At 42.9% G+C, this 23776-nt stretch overlaps 1 protein-coding gene across 1 annotated transcript in view; it reads right to left on the bottom strand.

Annotated features, from left to right (window-relative positions):
- Positions 1-3902: 3902 nt before the first annotated feature.
- Positions 3903-23776, bottom strand: part of Kif5c (kinesin family member 5C) — a 159662-nt gene continuing 139788 nt past the window's right edge. Inside the window, exons 22-27 of the mRNA XM_013027945.1 lie at positions 23693-23764; positions 20589-20693; positions 18529-18745; positions 16434-16545; positions 16110-16111; positions 3903-5230 (exon numbers count right to left, since the gene is read on the bottom strand). Coding sequence (XP_012883399.1) covers positions 16439-16545; positions 18529-18745; positions 20589-20693; positions 23693-23764 — 501 coding nt within the window. The 3' untranslated portion in view covers positions 3903-5230; positions 16110-16111; positions 16434-16438. The remainder of the gene's footprint in view (positions 5231-16109; positions 16112-16433; positions 16546-18528; positions 18746-20588; positions 20694-23692; positions 23765-23776) is intronic.

Below are 23776 nucleotides of genomic sequence, written 5' to 3'. Positions count from 1 at the left end.
AACAAACAAACAAGCAAGCAAGCAAAAATAAGAACATGGATCTTTACATACACAATTCCATGAATGGTAATGAGATTTCAGTGACCCAAAGTAAGTCTTTTAAAGAAATCTAATAATTTAACACACACACACACATGTCCTGCCATTTATTTCCAAAAGCTTTAACTCCAGGGTCTCTATCTTCTAACAGATCTCAGATCTGTAGCCTTATACTAAGAAGTGAAATAGGAATACCAACAGCCCAATCATTCCCCCAAAATGCCAACACACTTTTAGCACATACAGGGCTCCAATTGGTTAGCAAAAGGATGCCAATGCTCTCTAGTCTTCCATTAGAAGAATTGTTTTCTCAGGCAGAAATTCAGGAAATTAGCTTATAATCTATTGAGCTTCTTCTCTGGATCCGTTTCCTTTTTCCTTCCTTTACTTATTGACTGCAATACTCAGGGCCTTGTTCTTGCTGGGCAGGTGCTCTACCCTTCAGTCATGCTTCCCAGCCCTTTGGGTTCACATTATTTTTTGAACAGGTCTTACTTTTTGCCCAGGCTAGCCTAAATCGTGATCCTTCTATTTATGATTCTTGTGTTGCTGGGATGACAGGTGACAGATGTGCACTGCTTCAACCAACTTTTTATTGAGACAAAGGTCTCTTGAATGCTTTGTCCTGACTGACCTTGAACAGAAATTCTTCAATCTCACGTTCTCACGATCTCAGCATTGAAGTCGCTGTGATTATAGGCTTGAGTTATCGATGCTGAAGGCATGACTCAGTGATTGAATTTTTCTCTAGCAATCACAAAGTCCTGGATTTGATCATGAGCAACACACACACACACACACACACACACACACACACACACACACACAGCTAATAAGACACCTTTTTTAAAAATCTGCAGCTATCTGTTCAGAGTGTAGGACAAACAGGTATTTTTTTTGAGTGACTCAATGAAAAGAACATTGAGCAGATATTCAAGCAAAGTTAAAAAAAAAAAAGCAAACAGTAAAGTTGACTTTGTTCCTGCTGCACATCAGAGTGGCTGCTTGTTGAAATGCAATCCTTCCAAGGCAGAGTGTGGCTCCTTTACACCTACCACTTTAACAACCTGAGTAAGAAAGGCTCTGAAGGATGACCAAATAAGGAAACACAGACCAGCCAAAGTTTAATTCAATTTTATTATCCATTTTTAGTATTTTTCAAATTATACAACATGCAATCTGCCAGAGTACCATAAATCTTCATCTTAAAATCCAAGAGATAACCAAAAGTTTCCACGGGCTAGGGGAAGGTAACTTCCAGATCCTTTGAGACACGTACTCTCGTACTGCAACTGGTCCTCCATTCTCCCCCTCAGACCACAGGAACAAGTTTGTGCACAACTTATTAAAAATGAAAACTACTGTACAGATACATAAAGCCCAGAGAACACACATCTGCAGTACACATCACACTTTACAAACAAGACACATGTAATGCTACAGGATGCCCTTTCCCCACCCTCCCCACCCCCATGGCTGCACACCGTGGAAAGTCTTTAAAACTGATAGACTCATTGTAAGTAAGCCAACTTCATGGTTTGGCGACTCCTTCAGCAATTGCTTGGTTCTTATTTGATACCTTTTTAAATTTTAAAAATGTCTAAATTGTTAGTGTTAACTGAAGTTGTTCTATAGTAGGGTAGACTCTTTAGCTTATTCGAGATAACTGTGATGACACAATGGTGAGATAATGAAGAAAAACCATCCCATACATTCTGCCAATGAAGAACTTTCCAATATGTCTTCTAGTTAAGAGTCCCAATGGCGCCTGCCCTGCTGAACTGAGCACTTCAAGAGAAGATCATTACAAGCATTTATTTACATTTGGTTATTCCTCCAGGAAGGTGGAACTGGTAAGTTCCCCTTGGATCCTGCTGAGGCATGATTCTTGTCTTGGAGTATCACTTGCTTATGTGAACTCAAGGGCTTCAAAAAGTCACTAGATACTATATTTTAGACAAACATTTTTTTATTTATCCCCATATTTCTACAAATTCATAATTTGTTAATCATATGATACTATTTCCTTTAAAATCTTAACTACTCTTATTGTTCTGTCTCTACTACCTGACATTCAATAAAAGCAAACTATACAGCATTTGAAGAAAAGATAATGTGCATACAGAATTCTTTAAGTAATTGACCAAAAACTCAGTTGGGATTAATGTATTTCAAGTTCTAACCATAAATCTTGTATCTCAAACAGTATTCTCTTAAATTAGCAACACATCATCCTGCAGGTAGAGATTATTTGCACAAATCATCCAATTATTCTCTGACAGCACCAAAGAGTAAACTTCCCAGAAGTAGCATGAAATAGAAAATTATTCAGAAGAGAAAAAAATTACATACATACACACTAGTAAAAGCCGTATACAATCAAAAGAACATAATCATATACTTGGAGGTTCAGAAATGAGGCTTTACATTTACAATATAGGAAGCAGTCATGTCTAAAAAATAAAAAAAATTGCATAGGTGTACCATTTTGTAAAATGCCTAAAACATGCCTAAACCTAAACATAATAGGTCCTGATAGAACAACTGGCTCATTATACAAAGTGAAATTTAGGTGTCCACTTGAATAACTACATAATGCAATCCAATGAGGTGCCGACCTTTTAATCACAGTGTAGGAAAACTAGATCAGAGATCCTATAAAGATTGAAGCTAGGTGAACTGACTGGCTGATCAGCAACTAGCCGAATTATCTTTAAAGGACATCAAAGCTAACTTTCTCTGTGAATAAAAGTCAAGTGAATTTTGTAAGGCCCTTGTAGAGATCAAGTAATATGGAACTACAAATGAACGTTTCCTTTTGAAACATGAAAGGGCCATGTGATCTTCAGAAGTAGAAAAAGGGCACCCAGGGAAAAATTAGTTTGGAAAGAATCTAAAATAATCCATCTTATGATGGATATTCACGAAAGCTAAGAAAATCAGTCTCTTGTTCAATTTTCAAGTAATACAGTTGCCCAGTGGACAACAGTATGTAGTATGGATGATGATAATTTAACTGGCAATCCTCCCAAAGACTTGTGTTTTACCTTCCACAGTCAGAAGCACACATATGAACACAAGTGTATAATTTGTGGCATCTGTTATTACCTGATAAGGTTTGTGATACCTGTCCTACAAGGACCCTTCTATCAGACTCCAAATAGGAGTTGAGCTGTTATGTTGGATAGACACTGGCAACAAAATAAAATAAGTGAGTGCAAAATCATTATTGTAATGAAATAACTACTTCCCTTTCCTTTCTTCTTCCCCCACCAAACAAAACACAAAGTGCAACATTTAACAAATAAATTAGGTCAAAACAGCATTGCTTTGTTAGGAAAATTTTATACAATAAGAATTTGAGGCTGGGAACCAGTGGCTCATGCCTGTAATCCTAGCTACCAGAATACTGAGGTCTGTGGATTGCAGTCTGGAGCCAGCCCAAGCGCGTAAGTCTGTGAAATTTTTATCTCCAATTAACTAGCAAAAAGCCAGAAGTAGAGCTGTGGCTCAAGTGGTAGAGTGTTAGCCTTGAGTGTAAAAGCTAAGGATAACACCCAGGCCCTGAACTCAAGCCCCCAGTACTGGCAAAAACAAACACCACCACCACCACCAAAAAAAAAAAACTTTAGAAGCCAATGCACTTCACACGTGGACATATACACGCAGGGACACACACACACACACACACACACACACACACACACACACACACGGATCCATCCTCATATGGCCACAAGAAAGCCCAAAGTCTCTCCTAGCACACACATCATTCTAGTGGGACAGCCACAGGAGACAGTGTCAGCTTGCACTTCTTGGGCACGTACGATGAAGGATGGGAAATATCACTGCAGCTAGCTGTGTTGTCAACAGATTTACTCCCAATTTTTTCAAAACAATAGCAGCAGACATGATCAGCTTACTTGAAGCTCTGTCAGTTTCCCTCAAAGCTTACTACATGGAGATTGATCCTTTTAATATGCACAACTGGAAGTTAAGGGAGTCTGCTTTAGAGCCATGTATTTGAACAAAGTAATAGATAAGAAAGAAAAGGGGGGGAAGAAAAGAAAAGAAAGGAATTCATTTATACTGATTTCTTCTAATTGTGCTTAGAACACAAATCTTAGTTGGTGCCAAAGAGAGAATCCAAATACATAGCCTAAAATGATGACTTAAAATAACAATGTCATGGCAACTTATTCACAGACAGGCAGATTTTGTTAATTACTTTCCCCAAGAGCTTTCTTTTTCAACTATTGGAATGATGCTGAATATTTTGTTGTTTTGTTTTGTTTTAGCAGTACCTGTTCAAGCATAAGATGGTGAAGCCATCCCCAATGCGGTTCTGGAAGGATCGGGGAAGAAGCGAGGAGGAGGGCAGCCAATCTCCACTCATCCAACTTGCAGTAGTTTTCAACACTCTGGAAGGTATGATGTTCAAATCAACAGGGCCAGCAGAGACTAGTTGCTGCAGGTTCAGTAGCAGGTAGCTCAGAGGTGAATCTCATGACTTCTCACATTTACATAGCTGTGTTTGAATGAACAAACTCGGCATTGCTACTGTTGGATTGTTTTTCTGCCTTGAAGAAATTTGCTTTGCATTGTTAACAGGTGCCATACTAAAAGGTGTATATCACAGATTCCAAGATGTAACCAGGATATTCAAAATGCTCCTCTGGGGTAATTTGTTTTCGGAAAAGTGTTCAGAATGAAAATTTTGAACCCTATAGCAGCACTTTTTTGTTCCCTAAAAATATAAAGTAATGTGTTTATTTTACAGGAAACCAGACAGTGGAGGCAGAGCATGGCCACCGGCCTCCGGCACTTGGTTGTTCCCTCCTAGGGAATGGCACATCAGGGCACTCCGATGGGACTGTGCACTGCAGAGAGAGGAAGCTCCAGGGACCCCCCAGAGACCCCCCAATGCCCCGGAGGCTGAGTCAGTGGTAACAGTAGTGAGTGGGTCTTCACTAACCATCTTCCAGTTTCTCAGAAAGAGAAAAGTCCAAGTACACATCTGTACACACAGAAATTCTACATAGCTCAAAACACCTGAAACCGGTGTACTGCAGATGGTTGGAGTAAGCAAATGGAAAAGAAATGGAAACCATTGGGGGTGGGGGCGGGGGTGGGAGGGAAGTAAAGGAAGTGGTGATTAATGTAGTCCTTGACATGCTACGTAGAGTCAGATCTGTTGAAAGAGAACCAGAGAGGAGACAGGAGTTAGAGGACTCAGCAGAAATTTACTGCGAAGGATTGCTTTTTTGAAATTCAAGGTGTTTAAAATACAAGTACATGTGAACACTGGTGGCAGAGCCGGGCACTGGTGGCTAATACCTGGAAGCCTAGCTACTCAGAAAGCTTAAATATGAGTGAGCATCTCAGTTCAAGACCAGCCTGGACAGAAAGATCTCTAAGAATCTCATCTCCAATTAAAGAATCTCATCTCCAGCAAAAAAAAAAGAAGGTGGAGCTATGACTCAAGCAGTGGAGCGCCAGCCTTGAGAAGGGAAAAAAAAAAAAAAGGTAAGCAAGAGCTGGGTACTGGTGGCTCATGCCTGTAATCTTAAGCTATTCAAGAAGCCGAGAGCTGACAATCATAGTTGGAGTCCAGCCTGAGCAGGAAAATCCAGGAGACTCTTATCTCCAATTAACTACCCCAAAACCAGACTTGGAGCTGTGGCTCAAAGTGGTAGAGTGCTAGCCTTGGGCAAGAAAGCTCAGGAACGGCGCCCAGTCCCACAACCGACAAAACCCCACAACTGACAAAAAAAAGCTAAGGTCTGGAGTTTAAACCTTAGTTCTAGCACACACACAAAAAATTAAAAACAAGCAAAATTAATTTTAATAACATTTTATGTAATCTGATAGCTTCAAATATTATCATTTCAATATGCAACTAGTATTATATACAGAAAGATTTTACATGGCTATTACGTAGCTAACATAGCCTCCAACATCCTGGTTTTAAGTATTCTGTGCTGACACAATTTCAATATTCTCTTCCAAAAGTCAGTATCACAAGGCAACTCCTTTTCCCTAAGGAGAAGATCAAACAAAATGGCTCAGAGTCAGGCATGGTGGACTGGAGCTCTTTATGAGAAGAGGTTCTAGTTCCAAAAGGATCATTTTACCCCTTCCAGAGTAATGAAATTCCCCGAGTACAACACCTCCCTTTTATATTTTTATTAGAATATATTAATTGCACAAAAGGGTTTCAATGCAACAGCAGCACCATATATCCTATAAGGCATATTGATCATATCCCCTAAGACATATTGATCATATTCAGCCCTACTATACTTTCTTCTGCTCTTCTGCTCTTGTTTTAATGAGGCTCACTGTTCTATTTTCATACACGTGTATAAAGAATGAACTTTGATCATATTCTTCACCAATCACTCTCCCTTCACCATCCCGGCCCCTACCCAAACAGCCTCCCTTCTATACTCGTGACATTTTTTTTTCCTTTTTACCTTTTAAGGGTCTAGTTTTCTCATGTGAGGAAAAAAATATTTAATACTTGTCTTTCAGAGTCTGGGCTATTTCAGTGAACATGATAGTTCCACTCCACTACCTAGCAGAGGTTCCTCTGGCCCTGGACAGGTCTCCAAAATGAGAGGATAGACCAGTTCCTAAGTGGTTCCTCTCAGGCTCTGGACCAGCTCCAATAAGATACTGAAAGGTTCAACATCCAGCCAGCAGCTGGAGCATGGCTCTGTCTGTGATCTGACCTTTGGGTTTCCTGAAAAGCCATGTCCTCTGTGGGTGAAGAGAATAGAGCTTCATTCTCAAGAAACTAAATGATGGTATAATGACAGACTCTCAGAAAAGTCCAGCTGTTCTTCTTTGTTAAAACAAACAAATAAACAAAAAAAAATCTAAAAGTCAAGGTGCTGGCAGCTCATGCCTATAATCCTAGCTACTTTGTAAGGTGAGATCTGATGATGGTGGTTCAAAGCTAGCCCAGACAGGAAAGTCGATGAGATTCTTATCTCTAACTAACTAGAAAACTAGAAGTGGAGCTGTGGCTCAAGGTGGTAGAGCACTTGCCTTGAGCAAAAAAGCCAAAGGATAGTGCCAAGGCCCTGAGTTCAAGCCCCAAAGCCAACCAAAAATAAAATGAAATAAAGTAAAATAAAAAATAAAAACTCTAGGGGCTGGGAAGGTGGCTCAGTGGTAGAGCGCTTGCTTTGCATGCATGACACCCTGGTTCGATTCCTCAGCACCACATAAGCAAAAAGAAAATAGCTGGAAGTGGCGTTGTGGCTCAAGTGGTAGAGCACTAGCCTTGAGCTGAAGAGCTGAGGGACAGCATCCAGGCCCAGAGTTCAGGCCCCATGACTGGACCCCCCAAAAAAAAGTAAAAATAAAAATAATAAAAAAATAAAAACTCTATACCCTGACATCCTGCTTTTGCTCCAGAAGAATTCTATCTAAATCAATGCTCAGCTGCAGCAAACGTCTCAGATTCCTGCTGTAATACTTTCTTGGCCTGTTTTAATTTTCTCCTCACACTCATGATTTATATCTTACAATATAGCAAACTCACATATTTTTTATAAATAAATGGGATATAAGTTATATATAAATAGAAAAATTCAGAGTATGGAAAGGGGTTATAAAAGTAGACTAGAGAAAAGTAATTGGAAACAGAGAGGAGAGAAATATAGAGCAGAAATTGAGCAGAAGGAGAAAACCACACATTCTTGTTAAGAATACCAACTCCTCCTGACACAAACAATAAATAATTGAGGAACTTACTTAGTCACCACACTCTTTTCCTCTAACTGTATCATCCCCCACAACTGCATAGCTGCCTGTGTGCAGGTTCTTTAACAAGCCCACAGGTGCTACACCTGGGAAGGGTACATTTAACATTGGCCGTTCTGCTTCTCTTTAGTCAGGAAATAGAAACCCCAGAAGCGCAGTAGTAGTTATGAACAGTTACACTTTTTGGAATACCAGTACTGAAATTCCATTTCCTTTCTTTCAGCACCTCACCCCAACCTCAGGCAGTGGGGATGGTCTTCCTGTGCGCCTCCAGGCAGGGAGGTGCTGGGCACATACTTTACATTGTGGAATTGCAGCCTGATCCAAGGGCTGCAGCCAACCTGTGTTGACACAGCAAGCATTAGATACTCAAACTCCACAGTGCAGCCTCAATAACTCCAGCAGACCATGAAGTGACACAATTGCCACAGAAGGCTTTTGCTCAAAACCCCTCTTCCTCCCCCATGTGCAAGATGGGGCATGTCTGGGCCAACAGTCTGAAAGAAGTGGGGGCCATGAAGGAGGCCTAGTCTTCTGAGTATAACCACCTCAGGGACAATGGGACAGAACTGAGATGGTGACCAGGGTATGGAAGGGGAAGTAGAGGAACTCCCTGATACACGGTCTTTTCTTTCCAAAGACAAGGAGGATCCTATTCATTTGGAGTTAAAAATCGTCATGGGCTTTCCCTGCCTTGAGTCTCCAACAGGCCCAGGAAAAATGAATTGACCTTGAAGTTCCCATCCATCCTCCTTGTTCCCTGGATACCCATCCTCTCTGAGAAACTCAAACGTGAGATGGATATAAAATTTAAAATTTAAAGACAAGTGGTTTAGAGAAACCACAGCTGACAGCGTCCAGTCCAGAAAGACTGGAAATCTCTGACTTTATTTTGTTGACCTTCTCTTAGATTGTTCAAAAAAATCAAAATGCATCTAATGACAGGGGACTGGGCCAAGTGACCCGTTAGTGGACCAGCTTTGAGACTGTGCCAACCTGGGGATGATAATTCAGAGTGGCAACGTGTGACCAGATTTAGAAGGAAATAAAAAATATATATATATATATCACCTTTCTTTAGCAGGGGTGGGGAAAGCTGCAGAAAGAAGCGAATTATATATAAAGGGTTTTCACAAGAAGTATTTAGAGATTCCAATCCTCCAAGTTTGGCTTTTGCAATTGCTTGCAGTAGATTTAAGCTTAATCCAAATGGTACACAGATTTATATTTTCTTGTGTCTTTTTATAGTTCAAACCCACATTACAAGAATTACCAATGTGCTTTACTTAACACTGGCAGCATGGGAGTGGATTCATCTTTCTGAAGCTTTGGTACAATGTGTCCTAGAGGTACTGCCTACAATCTACCACTCTGAGAAACGGAAACTAGAAGTGTGAAAGAACAAGTCAAGAGGAGGAGCTGCATTCATTTCCCTGTGTACTCCAGGTACAAGCTGCAAAGCCCTAAATGCCCATTATGGTGCCTGCCTGTAGCTACCTCTGCCCTCTTTCTCTGAACTTGCAATTCATCTGTATTTTTGCAGGTTTGTTCTCATAAACAAAACTACAAGATTAGTCAATATTTGCAAGAGACTAAGGTATTCTGGGACTTTTTTTTTTCTCTTCTCTCACCCTGAAGACAAGCCTATCAAGTTGAGGATTACTGATTTTTCTATGCCACTGCCTTCTTTGTGTTCAGAGGCTGAAATCTCCAGTCTGACAAGGCCACTTTTCTTCAGGTACAAAGTGTAGAAACAGACAGGAGAATCAATGCAGCTGTCAACTACTGAGCCAAACATCAAAGAAGCAAAACAAAAATGTAAAATGGTGTAATTGGGCTAAGCCTTTCTCTTAATAGTTATTTTTCATTAGGAAGAGGAAGAGGAGGAGGAGAAAGAAGAAGATGAGGAAGAAGAGGAGGAGGAAGAAGAACAGAGGAAGAGGAGGAAAGGAGCAAGAAGAGGAGGAAGAGGAAGAAATTGCCAGTGGCTCAAGCCTGCAATCTAGGAGGCTGAGATACGAGGATCACAGTTCAAAGCCAGCCCAAGCAGGAAAGTCAATGAGATTCATCTCCAACTAACCACCAAAAAGCAGATGAGCTATAGCTCAAGTGGTAGAACACTAACTTGAGCAAAAAAGTTCAAGCCCCGGACCAGCAAGTATATGTACATGCATACAAGTGCACACACACACACACACACACACACACACACACACACACACACAATGGCATTTATGGCATCAACTATGGGTTTTATAATTATTTTAAATTAACCTGACAATATTTTTATCTTAATTTGCACAATACATATGAGTAAGTATAACCCATAAATACTAAAGTCGTTTGATGTCATGGATCCTTTTCAAGAGAGTGAGACCAAGAAAGTTGAGATGTGCTACACAGAAGATGAAGTACTTGGTCAGGACCACCACTAACAGGCACTAGGTCCAAGTAGCTCCTCCCTTGTCTTTGGAACACAGGATGAGGAGGCAGCATCGGGTAATGCAAGTACCTCAGAATCTCTGTGAGTGCTCGTTCTATGCCCTGCATAGTCTAACCTTTGGTAGACTGACATACCCTCACGGCACCCTGTAGGAAGGTAGGTAGGGAGCACATGTTACAGAGGCAGAAAGCTGGAGTGATTGACTCGGGGCATGAGAGCCAGCACTACAGGTCCTGAACCCACCCAGCTACCCTGCCCTGGGCATAGTCCTCCCTGTGTGTACCTCCAGCTGGTGATCAAATCATTAGTTGCAGGATGAATAGCCTGGTGGTTGATAAGTGGACCACACATGGCTAATGACTCCCTCATGCCACTGCCATCTGTGAGACCTTTGGTTCACTATTTCAGAGACTAAACCTGAGAACCACTCCTGGCCCAGCTCCGTGTGCATGTGAACTTACATCTACTGAGGAGAGAGTCTGCACTTAGGTACATACAAGGCATTTACTTACTAGTAGAGTATCAAAACCAGAAGAAAAGTCAAAGTAAAGTCCAATGCAAAATAAGCAGGATTCAGAAACAGAAAACAGCAAGTAGTGGGTCAGACAAGCAAACAAGGAAACAGATGGCACACAGGAAGAACCAAACAGAAAGGGCCTTGCTGTTGCAGTAAGTAGCCAAATGCTGGGAGAGGAAGCTTCTTTCGGCCTGGGGTTCAGAGAAAGGTTGGACTTTCTCATTTCTTAGATGGAAGAGGCAGAAGCCTAAGTAGACATGAAGTTGAGAACTTCAACTGTGGGTAGTGAATGTGGCAAAGTGGACAGGCCATTGAAAACCCAGGAAACCTGGGATGTAAGTGGTAGGCTAGAAAATAATAAATACCTTCGCTGTACACCTGGAGTTTCACTGCTTGAGTGCATCTTCCTACAATGGGACTTCTGAGACTCAAAATTGATTTGTGCATTTCAGATATTGGGTCTAGTGGCTCTACTGGAGCTCTCAATGGAGCATATCCACAGGTGCAAATCCAGGATTTCAGGGTCTCAGTTACAGCTGACCATTATGTCACAAATAAGTAGCGGTGAAAGCTGACAGATCTTCATTACTTAGGTTGTCATCCTACCATTTAAAAGGTTAAATGTTACACATATTAACAATGAATAAATATATTCACAACAGACACTCTCGAGTGAGATCTAGAAAGACAGCCATCTTTTGAGGTCAGTCCCTAGCTCAGGAGATGTGAGAGAGATCACAGAGAAAGAGAGTGCACAACTGATCTCCTGGGCTCCTTCACAGGTTATGGCTCTGTTAACCAGGGGTTCTGCCAGGAGGTACAAGGGCACTGTCCCAGGTAACAGAAAAACACTGCTTTGCTTTTCTCAGGTGTACTGTAAAAGCCTCAAATGAGTTTGTTTGGTTTTTTTTTTTTGGCTGTGTCACTGTGATTAAAAAAAAAAAAAAACAAATGTGTTCTGAAAGTTTGCCAAAAAAGCATTCCATTTCTAGGCTTAACACAGAGTTGTTGGTAGAAGTACAGTCCTCAAAATATCAAAATTCTGTGTGTTTATTGCTATAGAAATCTCAAACATTCACATTCACATTCCATTTCACCGAGGTGACCACAGGGCCCAGGCATACCTCCACACACCCACAGCTTCACATTCACTATAGCGATGATAGGGTTGGCACAACTTTTCACAACATTAATAATCTTTGAGCTATGGAGCAAAGAGCTGGATTCAGTAGAAAATGCTGTGTCTTGGCATGAAGAAAGATTCAATGAAGGCAGGCTGGGATTTTTTCAGTGCTTTCATTTCACCAAACAGAATAATGGGTCATGTCATGATTATCTTATAGTAATTTTCTTTTTGACGGCACTGGGGTTTGAACTCAGGGCTTTGCAATTTTGAGGCGGGCACTCTACCACTTGAACCACACTCTTGGTCTTTTTTTTTTGCTTTCATTGTTTTTCAGACAGGTTGTCTTATTTTGTTCCAGGGCTGACCTCAAACTATGATCCTCCTACTTGTACCTCTTTTGTAGCTGAAATTATGGGTAAAAGTCACCATACCCAATTGAGATGGGTGGAGGTGGGGTGGGTCTCACTAACTTTTTACCCAGGCTGGTCTTGAAGCACAATATTCTCAATCGTTGCCTCCCAAGTAGTTGGGATTACAGGTGTATGCCACCATACTTGGCTACTAAACTGAGTAGAGTAGTCTGCATTTTTTTAATCTGTGGTTTTTAATTTCTAATTTTTTAATCTGTGGTTTTAAATTGTTTGACTGCCTAGTTGTGTAAGAAGAAAATGTATGCTATTTAATATTTATACATATATAACTATATGCCATTCAGAACTGTGTGAGCTTCATTGCCTAAAAGTACCTCTTCGCCACTCAAGTTTGAGGCATAACATTCTAAAAACAAAGGAGGGGAGAGGAAAGGAATGGAAAGGAAAGAGGCTTCTCTGCTTTCTAAGTTTTTAAAGCCAACATTTCAGCAATGCCCCCCTGGCGCCATCTGGTGGTTATGTTTTGACAAGTCCCAGGATGGCTTGAAAAAGCATTGCCAGGAACCAGTGATGAACATGGTCCTCAGAACAAGGGAGCTGGACAGATGTCTGTACAGAACTAAGCACGAGGCCTCAAAAAGCACTCACTTGGCACTGTCCAAGAGGCTCATTTCCCCTTTGCTGGTCTCAAGCCGGCAGCCCCACCTCCTATCCTCTGTGCTCATAAACAAGGTTTACTTGTTCAACAAGAGAAGCACTAAGATGAGATGCATTTAACCTTCCTTCCTACCTTACCTGTCTCTTCCCTGCAACCACATTTCTTCCTCCACCCTTCCTGCTCAGCCTAGAAATCAGCTGCAGTATTTCCCACCTTATAGTAAACAGGCACCCATCTCTACCACCACATCCTTCACATCGCTGCCAGGCTAATCAGGAATCTGAGATTCTGAAGATCATGGTTTGGAGACTCTCCTACAGAGGATCCACACACATCCTATAGGCCTTGTCTGGTGTTCATCTGTAGTTCATTTGTATCATTTCTAGTTAAAAACAATCGGGTAAATATGAGTAATGTAATCCCTCGAGTTTCTGTGGGCTGCTCTAACAATTTCATTGAGTTTAAAGATGTATCGGATCTTTGATTTATATCCAGAAGCACAGGTCACAATCCAAGACTTGCAACTGAAGTAGAGGGTGGACTGTCCTATGGGTCTGTGCAGGCTGATCTTTCTCCAAGTAGACAGTGTCAGAACTGAACTAGATAGTCAGACACCCAGCTATAACCACTGCAGAATCTGGTGTCAGAAGTGTCAAGTGGTTATAAAGTAGCAAAGAGATTAATTTTCCCTCTTTAATAAAGGAGAACAAATTCAACATTTATCAACCAGCAACTGGGTGCCAAGTTCTGCACTCATCCATATTAGCATCTAACACTTTCATGAGCACTTGGCATATGCCACCAGGGTCAGAAGCAGAACCCATGTCAACTTCATGTCAATGTCAGTGTAGAAGCTTCTCCCCAGTTCACAGGTGAGAAAACTGATTGGGGTCAAGTAATTTAATTAAAGTGAAAGACCTGGCATCTGACAACAACCCAGATCCTCTGTTCAGAGTTAGTCCTTCAACCACACTATCATCCTGGCAAATGACAGTGGGAGAAAAGTATCTACCTACTAGATGGATAAATGATAGAGCTAGATGGATAGAATTAAGGAAGTTTTAATTTTAGATAAAATAGAATACCATGAGTAAAGCTAGGTGCCAGTGGCTCACCTCTGAGTAGCCAGTGGCTACACAGTAGGCTGATAAATTTGAGGATCAAAGTTCAAAGCCATCCAGGGCAGCAAAGTCCATAAGAGTTTTATCTCCAAGTAGCCAGTAAAAGGCTGGAAGTTGAGTTTTGGCTCAAGTGCTAGAATACTAGCCTTGAGCAAAAACACTAAGGGATAGGACCCAGACCCTGAGTTAAGTACCAGTACATACCCCCCCTTTCCTCTCTCCTCTCTCTGCCTCTCTCTCTCTCTCTCCCTCACACTCTCTCTCTCTTTCTCTCTCTCTCTCTCTCACACACACACACACACAACTGCCTGATGGATGAGGCTGGGTTGGGCTGCTATTCTGAAGGTCATGAAAGTCTCACCAAAAGTCCTGACTTTCAATCATCAGTAGCAGAAGAGGTCATACTGGTGATAAATGACTGACCTTTGGTTGTATGGACCTTACATGAAATGTAGGCCTGGAAGGCTATCAGATTCTATACTGTGACTATCCATCATATCATTTTTGGACCAATGTACCTACTAAGAACTTTCAGGAATCAGACATATACATACAGCAGGTGGAATAATGTATACAATGCATACAGCCAGAGCAGCTCCTCAACAGGGTTAGGGAACTACAAAGTGCTGGCTGCTAGATCCACCATCCACTCTCTTGGTCCTCAAACTCCCTTTTCCAGACTGCCTTGCCTCTAGACGTCAGAGGGATGAAGGCATCAGCTTGAATGGGGCTTCTGGAAGGAAGGCGAGACTTAAAGGATGCTGATTCATCCAGGAGGGCTGGTTTTGCCTCTCCCCTGATTCCTCTTTGAATTCCTCTTTGAAACATAGACATGAGGGGTGAAAGTGTAGAAGTCACTTTGTGACCATGAGGTGATCTTCTGGAGGGAAGTGAGTCTAAAGTTAAGAGATTAAGTTTCCATTGACAGGAAGCCCTCAGACTTATTTTACATGAGAAAGGTGAAAACTTCCATCCTACGGAAGCCACAGCAACAGCAGAGTAGTAGTTTTCTGACTGTAGTGGACATCCAAACCGCCTAGGGTTCATGGTAAAGACAAGTCTAACCCTCAAGTTACTCCAGGAGCCTGGCCCCTGGTGCCACCATGATGCTGATAGATAGCTACCGTTATCAGTGCTGAGAATGTTTGTACTAGAAACAGATCTCAGGCCTTTTGCATCTAGGCACATGGTCCACCCTTGAGCTCCACCTCCAGCCCCCACTGCAGTTTGAGGCCATTGCTTCTAAGCTTATCTGCTCTAAACTGCCCAACATGATTGTTCAGACCCTTCAAAGATCAGCCGCAATACTGACAACATGCCATCAACAGCAAAGGCATAATATCCAATTGTTATGAACAAGGTGGCCTGCTGCCAAGTCCAAGTGAGAGCTTGCCAGGACCGGCCACCAAATCATCTCCAGAGCTTTCTGCTGAGCCTTAGCAATGCTGTCATCACATCTGAGTGAGGGCTCCAGCTCTTACCCCAATGCAGAAAGGTCTCGTTCTTGAAGAAAAAGTGGTCTAGACCCACCTAAACTAATGTAAATGAGCACAGTTCCTTAAAGCCCTGTTCTTCGGGGCAGATACTAGGTAGAAAAAGAAGAGCCAATAATCTGGGCTCTTCATGTTCAATTACCCATGAACATCAAGACTTCTCAAGGTGTAAGTTCACCTGCCTTGCTCAGAGTCTAAAGACGATGTTCCCCATCTACACACACAGTCAGAGATTTTCTAAACAAAGCTTTCTGGCCATCTGCTGTCTGCCAGGCTACCCAGGAACCTCTCTATTTAGTCACCAAGGATAAGCTTCAGATCCTGCTTTTTTTCTTCTTTCCTAAAACATAGAGCACTTTCATTCTGCCGTTGGGTATGTGGGTTATAGGCAGAGAGACTTAGAGACTACCATATTGAAGAAAAAGTCGTCTAGACCCACCTAAATAAATGTAAATGAGCACACTACCTTAAAACCATGTTCTTTGGGGTCAGATGGTAAGTAGAAAAAGATAAGCCAATAACCTGGGCTCTTCCTGTTCCGTTGCTGACACCTGAAGCCACCTCCCACTTCTGCCTGCTCAGTTACTGCAGCTGACAAGCAGGTAATGCCCTTCTGAATGTTGGCGGCACAGGGGAGCCCCACAGATGAAAGAAAAGCTGAGGTGAGTCATGTTCCACACCTCACCTGTTCCTGGAGGTGATCAGGCCAGGCCTGGCTCAGGTTTCCAACCAGCCCCAGATGTCCCAGCGGGGACCCCAGGCTAAGTCTGGAGTCCCAAGACAATTCTCATCTAAAAGATCGCATGCATGGAGCTCAAGTGGAAAACTCTGCCTCCAAATAAGCCCCAGGACTGTCCCAAAGAGAAACCACCCCCAGACAGCAGGAACTCACTCTATTTATTTCTGGTAGTGAGAGGAGTTTGAAGAGCCGCCTCCTCCCCCTCGGATGGCATGAACAGCTGTTGGAGATGATGCTGGGTAGTGTCCGGGGCGGATAGGCTTAGCTATATTCAAAAGGAGAGAAAACAACGTTCAGGTGGAAGTGGAGCAGCAACCCAAATACCTACCATCTCAGGTGACAAGAATCACAGTGCTTATCAACATCCCTAAACCCTTCTGAAAGCAGGAAGCCTGACCTCTTCACAGTGCCGTTAGTGATCCATGGTACCTACATGTTCAGGGGGCAGAGAGAACTTAACCATCCACTTATTTTTAAGAAAACGACGTTTAAGCTGGGTGCAGATAGTTCGGGCCTATAATCCTAGCTACTCAGGAGATTGAGATCTGAGGATCACGGTTTGAAAGCAGTAGAGCAGAAAAAAAAAAGATCCATGGGACTCTTATCTCTACTTAACCAGCAAAAAAGTAAAGAGTGAATTATATTAAGTGGTAAGCCAGGCCCAAAGAAACATAGGTCCCATGGTTTCCCTTACTTGAAATAACTAGTACATGTCTAGGACAAGTAAAAAAGGTTAAAAGCCATGTACATGACCATATAAGGTGATGTTAAGTGAAATGAACCCCAAGACAGGGACACAAGTGTTTTTTCTTTCTTGCTATTGTTTTTAATGTACTTATAATGCACTATGTGATTCTCTTGTTCCTTTTGTATGTTCTTTCCCTATGGTATAACCCTTGTTTTCACTGTATTTGATTCCAGTGCCCTGCATCTTGTATGTACATTTTTATATTTGAGGAGGGGAAGGGATATAACAAAATGCTTAAATAAGGATACCGGTTGACCCATTATAACAATGAGATGTATAAGACACTATGTTGAAAACGAACTTTACAATGTCAGGGTTGGGGGGAGGAGTTGGGGAGGTGGGAAGGGAAGGGATGGTAGGGGAAAAACAAAGGAGGAGGTAACTCATGTAATTGTAACCCCTCTGTACAGTATTTCTACAATAAAAAATATATATGGAAAGAAAAAAACTAAAAAAGAGTAGAAAATGAAGGTATGTTCAAGTGGTAGAGTACTAGCCTTGAGCAGAAAAGGCCAAGAGAGAGTGTGAGGCTCTGAGTTCAAGCCCCAGTATTACACTGGCACATACACACGCACATGCACATGTACACACACATTTGGTAAATAAATAAGAAAGAATCTGAAGGAAAGGACTTTGGATTTTAATCTGTGGTTGATCTACAGGTGACCCATGGATTTCACAGCACTCTATATAATCCCTAAAACCAGATGCAGAATTCTACTTGTGCTGAGTTTTCTGGGGACAGAGTCCAATTTGCCCTAGATTCTCAAAGGGTGAGAAATCTAATAGGTTCAATGAATCACTAATCTAAGGGATTTTTAAATGAAACATCAAATCGCTGGCTCACAAGACATCACAAGACAGCAATATCTGATGGGAAGTAAGACTACATGTATTCAATTAAAAAAAAAAACCTCTCCAGAGAACATCTCTAAATCCCTTTTCATTCTGATGGTTTTAACCTGGCCATGACTCAGTAGCTACACTGTCTTTCCATAAATAGGCAAAATGCCCAAATCTATCCACGTAGGTCCTCTAGGGGCTGGAACTCCAGGGCTCCCTGCCAGCCTGATGCCACACCCGCTCACTACTGCCAGCCTGGCTCTTCCCGGGCTATTCCAGACCTGCACTTGCAAGCAGCTTTCCCCGGGGGCCCTGGCTCTGTACTGGCTTCTTTATAGTTTTGCTGGGAGCAGAACACAAGGAACCTTGCAGGCTTTGCTGAGAATATGTATGCCAATATTCCCAAGAGTGTGGCTCTGATTCTAGCCAGACCTTTTCCTCCAAAGCCAGCTGGCTTCTCTGGCCCAGCTCTCCAGCTCTGAAGAGCCCAGGGCAAGGGGCATGTCTCAGGATGGGGCAGCAGGTGCTTCCCATGGATGAGCATGAGAGGCTGTGATGGCCAAGTTCTGCAGGTTTGCAACCTTTCAGATCAGCAGGATCTTAGTGGAGGGGGTCCTATAGGTCCCCGCTCATGGATCACTGAGGGTTTGTGCATACCAATCTGGGCTGAGTGTGCCCTCCTGGCCATGTTCTTGGCTCGCACGGCCTCCTTGATGCGATCCACCTCCTGCTGGTAGCGTTTGCGATCACGCATGGCGTTCTCCTTAGCCTCCTTCAGTGCACTCTCCAGGGCCTTGACACGCTCAGCGGTGGCGCGAAGTCGCTTCTCCAGCTTGGGCAGCTCACAGCGCAGGTCGGCGTTGTCCCGGACCAGCTGTCCAAGAGGGGCGAAGGGGGCCACAGTTACCACTTGCCGGCTGGATAGCCACATGAGAGTGAGCAACAGCTGAACAAGTGAAACTCAGTGAGTGGTAAAGAAAAGGAAAAATCCTATGCCCTGAGACTCTAGTTTGCTGTGTTAACTGGATGCGAAATTGGGGAGTGGGAAAGATGTAAATTTAAAGACTATTTCTAGCCTCACAAAACTTTGAGGCAAGACTTATTTCCTGTTTTGTTGGTGCATGAGAAGTGTGATTAACATGAGAAAACAGAAATTTGAAGTCCGCTCAAAAGCAGGGTATGAAACACATGCATGTTCTGGAACTTTCTATGGTGCTTCTTCATGGCAACATCAGTCTACATTGGCATTGTGTTGGGATCCTGCCCAGTCACAGATACAAAGGCTGAGAGAAAAAAAGAGGGGAGTATTTGTTTCTTCTCATCTAGCCACAGGAACAGGCTGACCCTGGGTGAAATGTGGGCTCAAGTGTCAGTCCCATTATTTCCTGCCACCCAACTTGGTGTAAATTATGTGAGTACCACATGTTTTTGGGGGTTTCACATCTATAAAACAAAGAAACTACTGAATGCCACTATTGTCAGGATCCAAGCAGATCAAGAAAATTTTGAAAACTGGGAAGGTATCAAAGCCAGCTCCTGCAAGTCTGGCCTGTTTTACTGACCCCCCACAGCAGCTGCCTGGCAGAAATTAGGATTTTAATCAGTATTCCTTGAGCCTATGAATAAAATAATGGATTGCAGAAGCCAAATTTCAAGTTGCCTGAAAGTTTCAGCCTATGTAATTCTCACCATTTGCTGGAATAACTTCAACCGTGTTGATCTATCATCCTGCCTCTAGGGGAAAATGCCATTCACTAGCAGGTTGAAAAAGAACATGTCAAAGGAAATTACATCCCTGTGGCCATGCGGTCCAAACAGTCGGACCATTTCTGTCCCATCCCAAAGAGTAAGGAGTATGCCAGCATTCAGGAAAGATGAAGACAAATGACCTGCCTAAGTGCTTGGGAGGTGTGTGTGCGTGTGTGTGTGTGTGTGTGTGTGTGTGTGTGTCTGTGTCTGTGTCTGTGTGTGTCTGTGTGTGTGTGTAAAAATGGTTATCACTCTCTGCGACACTGATGACATGTCACGGCATGGTAATGGTCAGAGAGGGTACTCAAGCTCACCAGGAACAGGGCAACAGGGCAAGGGGGACTAGTTCTGATACATCCCTGTTCTCCTACCTATGGAAGGAAGCTGTCTACTTCCTCCCTTGGTTGTAAAAAGCAAACACAAACAAAACAATGGAAAAAAATGAGAAAGGGACCTGAACCAGCTTAATGGGCATGCCTGGTGTTTCTTGGAGGCCACAAAGGCCTCAGGGGCATCACAGGAAACAGGCCAACTGGAGTCCAAGGTTGGGGCAAAGGCAGGATGAAAAGATAGGGTTCTGAATGCCTCACTTCCCCAAACTTAGAGAGCTCCCACTCTATCCTTTATAGCTGGCTGCCATTAGAGAAACTCTTGGAAATCACTACTAAAAGATTCTTATTGTTAGTTTTTTTCCAGATCATTTCTTGATATGTTTCCCAGGCTGGTCTCACACGGTAGGCTCATGTAAGCCTCCTAACTAGCTGGGACTACATAGGCATGCCACCATGCCCATCAAGAAGTAACTAGGATTGTAAGCGCCCTTCACATTGTAAGCATTCACATTCACTGACAAGGTATAGCCCTTTTACTATCAACTTTAGAGCCTTCTCTCCAAACTGTGGCCCACCTGGTGAGGCTGCTTTCCAGGAAGGAAAGGGCGGTCTCTGAAGCCAGCGGAGCTCTCCTACCTGTTTGTGCACCTTGGTGAGCTGCTCTAGGTTATTCTCCAGGAAGGAAATCTTCTGCTTCTGGGCAGCACTGCCCCCTCCATCGTCGCTGTCCAGCTCCACACTCTGTGTAAACATGGAGTGCCAACAGGGCGTGGCCATCACACCTCCAACCCCAGCCCAGTATGTGCATGCCACATAGTAAAAAGTCCTTTAAAAATTTTCCACCAAAAGGTAAACCAGAAGCAGAGATAAAGTTCTAAAAGTTTAACATCAACAAATGGCCCAATTAATTTCCCTAGTTTGCACTGAAAGTATTGTGGAAAAGAAAAAAAGTTAAACAAGAAAAACTTTCGGGGCTGTTTTTCCCCCCTGCAGGTAGGTAAACAGAGTTTCTTAGCAAAAAAGAAAAGTGTGTTCAGAAAGAACCACTGTGTAAATATAAAGCCAAGAGTCATGTTAAGAAGTCACCCATGGTCCCAGACAAGTGTCTACACTGCCACCAGTTAGTGTTAATGGCCTTTTTTGTCCTTCTCTTGGCAACGGCTCAGTGAGTCAGTCTCAACCCAGTCACAGGATCCAGGTGCTGGGAAAATCCTTGAAATTTATCAGATCTTGAAATTGGCAAAAACACTCACTTTTGACAAGCAAGGTGGTGCAGATAGATACTGCAGAAAATACATGTGTGAACAGATCCTGGATCCAAAAATTGCATAACACATTTGCTTGATATGATTATAGAAGGGATCTTCACCTCCTTCTTTTTTCAGTCCTGGGGCTTGAATCCTGGGCTTGGGCTTTGTTCCTGAGCTCTTCAGCTCAAGGCAAGCGCTCTCCCATTTGAGCAAAAACGCCACTTTGGTTTTCTGGTGGTTAATTGGAGATAAGTCTCACAGATGTTCCTGCCTGGGCTGGCTTTGAACTGTGATCCTCAGATCTCAGCCTCCTGAGTAGCTAGGATTACAGGTGTGAGCCACTGCCCGGCTTTTCACCCCATTCTGAAGAGTAATGGTTTTATGACCATTTCTTCAGTTTCAAACGGAAGCTTCTCAAACACAGGTTCTAAAACTGGAGCCTGCAATAGGATCCCCTAAGAATCTTTGGTTAAAACTCAGCTTGCTGCTGGATGCCAGGGGCTCACCTCTGTAATCCTCCCTACTCAAGAGGATGAGATCTGAGGACTGAAGTTGGAAGCCAGCCCAAGCAGCCCAGTCCGTGACTCTCATCTTCAATTCCCCACCAAAAAGCTAGAAGCAGAGCTGTGGCTCAAGTGGTAGAATGCTAGCTTTGAGCAAAAAAGCTCAAGGCCAGCACCCAGGCCGAATTCAAGCCCCAGGATTGCACACACACAAACACACATATACACAAAAATCATACTGGTCTAAAAGTAGATCACAAGGATTTTCTATCAAGGAAGTCAGGGAAGTCTGAGCTCCTAACCCTCTCTTAAGCCTCCTCCTCCTCCTCTTTTCGGTTCTTGTCATCAACTCTCATCAGGTATCCTTCCTCTCTCTAGTCTCTCCTTGCAGGGCCTCACTCTCCTACCTGGTCCAGGTCCCACACTCATGTGCATTTGTTGATTGTGTTCTTTATCTACTGCCTTGATCACTTTGCTATCCCATTATGCTCTACTTTCTCTCTTAATTTGCATTCCCGGGATTTTAAATTCATTGGACCGTTCTAATGTTGTCAGGCACCAAGCCAAATTCATGCTCTGTGTTTCAGCTTGACATACATACTACTGCTCAGCGACCTACTTGCCCATTCCCAGCAAATGCCCACCATAGCTGCCTGAACCTCCCTAAGTCTTCTCTATTCTCTTCCCTCTTTCACTAAGGACCAAGCCTCCACATTAACTGAGGATCTAAGTATGGCTTGTTTCCACAGACATGCAGCTCCTTGTAAATACTTGGCTCTCAAACTAACTTCTAGGGAAAAATGAACCTTTTCTTCTTAGCAAGTAGTATATCTATCATGTTATTGATCCTGAGCTCTATCAATCCAGACTCCATCAATGACCTCCTCTTTTTACTACATTTGGCCCCCTCCCATTGAGCTTTCAAACTTACATATGCATGAAGGATAAATAGATATATACATTCAAACATACATTCACCTTTGACCCTGTCATATCTCGCCTACGACCCACTGTTCCGTATTCAAATGTTTTGCAGCAGTTGCTCTCTGGCTGCCATCACCTCTTGTACTTCTGCAAGCTGCCCAGGGAGTCCCAATGTGGAATCTCCCCAAGATTACTATATAACATGAAGACCAAAGACGCTCAGAAACAGAGAAACCCACAGACCTGCATTCTAAACCGATCTGGCTCTCCCCCCCTCCCCGAAATCTGATACAATGTCATCTTAACACCTTAGTATCTGAGCTTCGTTCCACAACTTGGAAGAATCCTGACTACCCATGATGTAAGGTTTGTGGGAAAAGAGGATGGGGGAGCTAGGCACCTGTGGTTTGCATACATAATCCTGGCTACTCAGGATTGAAGTTCAAAGCTAGCCAGAACAGAACAAACTTGGAGACTCTTTTTCCAATTAACCAGCAGAATGCTGGGTCAGAGGTGTGGCTCAAGTAGGGAGAGTGCCAGCTGTGAGTAAGTAATCCAGGATAACATCACAAAAGGAAAAAAAAGAGGAAAGAAGGAATGAAAGAAGGAAGGAAAGGAGGAAGGAAGGGAGGAAGGGAGGGGGGAGGAGGGAATAGATACTGACCCACTTCACTGGCTCTGTCCCCAGCCCCTAATAGCCTCCCGATGGCCTTGGCCAACTGACATCAAGCTGCAAGACCAACACTGCCTGAGGATAAGACCATTCTGTGCCAAGCACATAGTTTGCGTTCAGAAGGGGCCAAATAAATATATGCTTAATGCAAAGGAAGGCCAGAGCAAGCACTATAGCTTCCTTTTACTAAGAAGGAAAAATCAGATGGGAGAATGTTCCCAAGTAATTTTGCCTCTAGCACATTCTTTTAATAACATTCTCTGGTATGAAGTAATTAATTTTTTAAGTACTGCCAGCCCCAGTTTAAGCAGGTAATATTTCAACTGAAAATGATTCTCTCAGCCGTCTCTTCTGTTCTTCTCAGACTCATTCAGACACAATGAAACTCACCTTTTTCACTCGGGTGGTCAGATCCTGGACAAAGAGCTTGCGGAGGTTATGAAGAGTCTGCAGCTCTCTAGACTGGAAAAGAAA

The sequence above is a fragment of the Dipodomys ordii genome, unplaced genomic scaffold (genome assembly GCF_000151885.1).
Source record: "Dipodomys ordii isolate 6190 unplaced genomic scaffold, Dord_2.0 Scaffold5, whole genome shotgun sequence".
Classification (NCBI taxonomy): domain Eukaryota; kingdom Metazoa; phylum Chordata; class Mammalia; order Rodentia; family Heteromyidae; genus Dipodomys; species Dipodomys ordii.
This window is presented reverse-complemented; position numbering and strand designations above follow the sequence as displayed.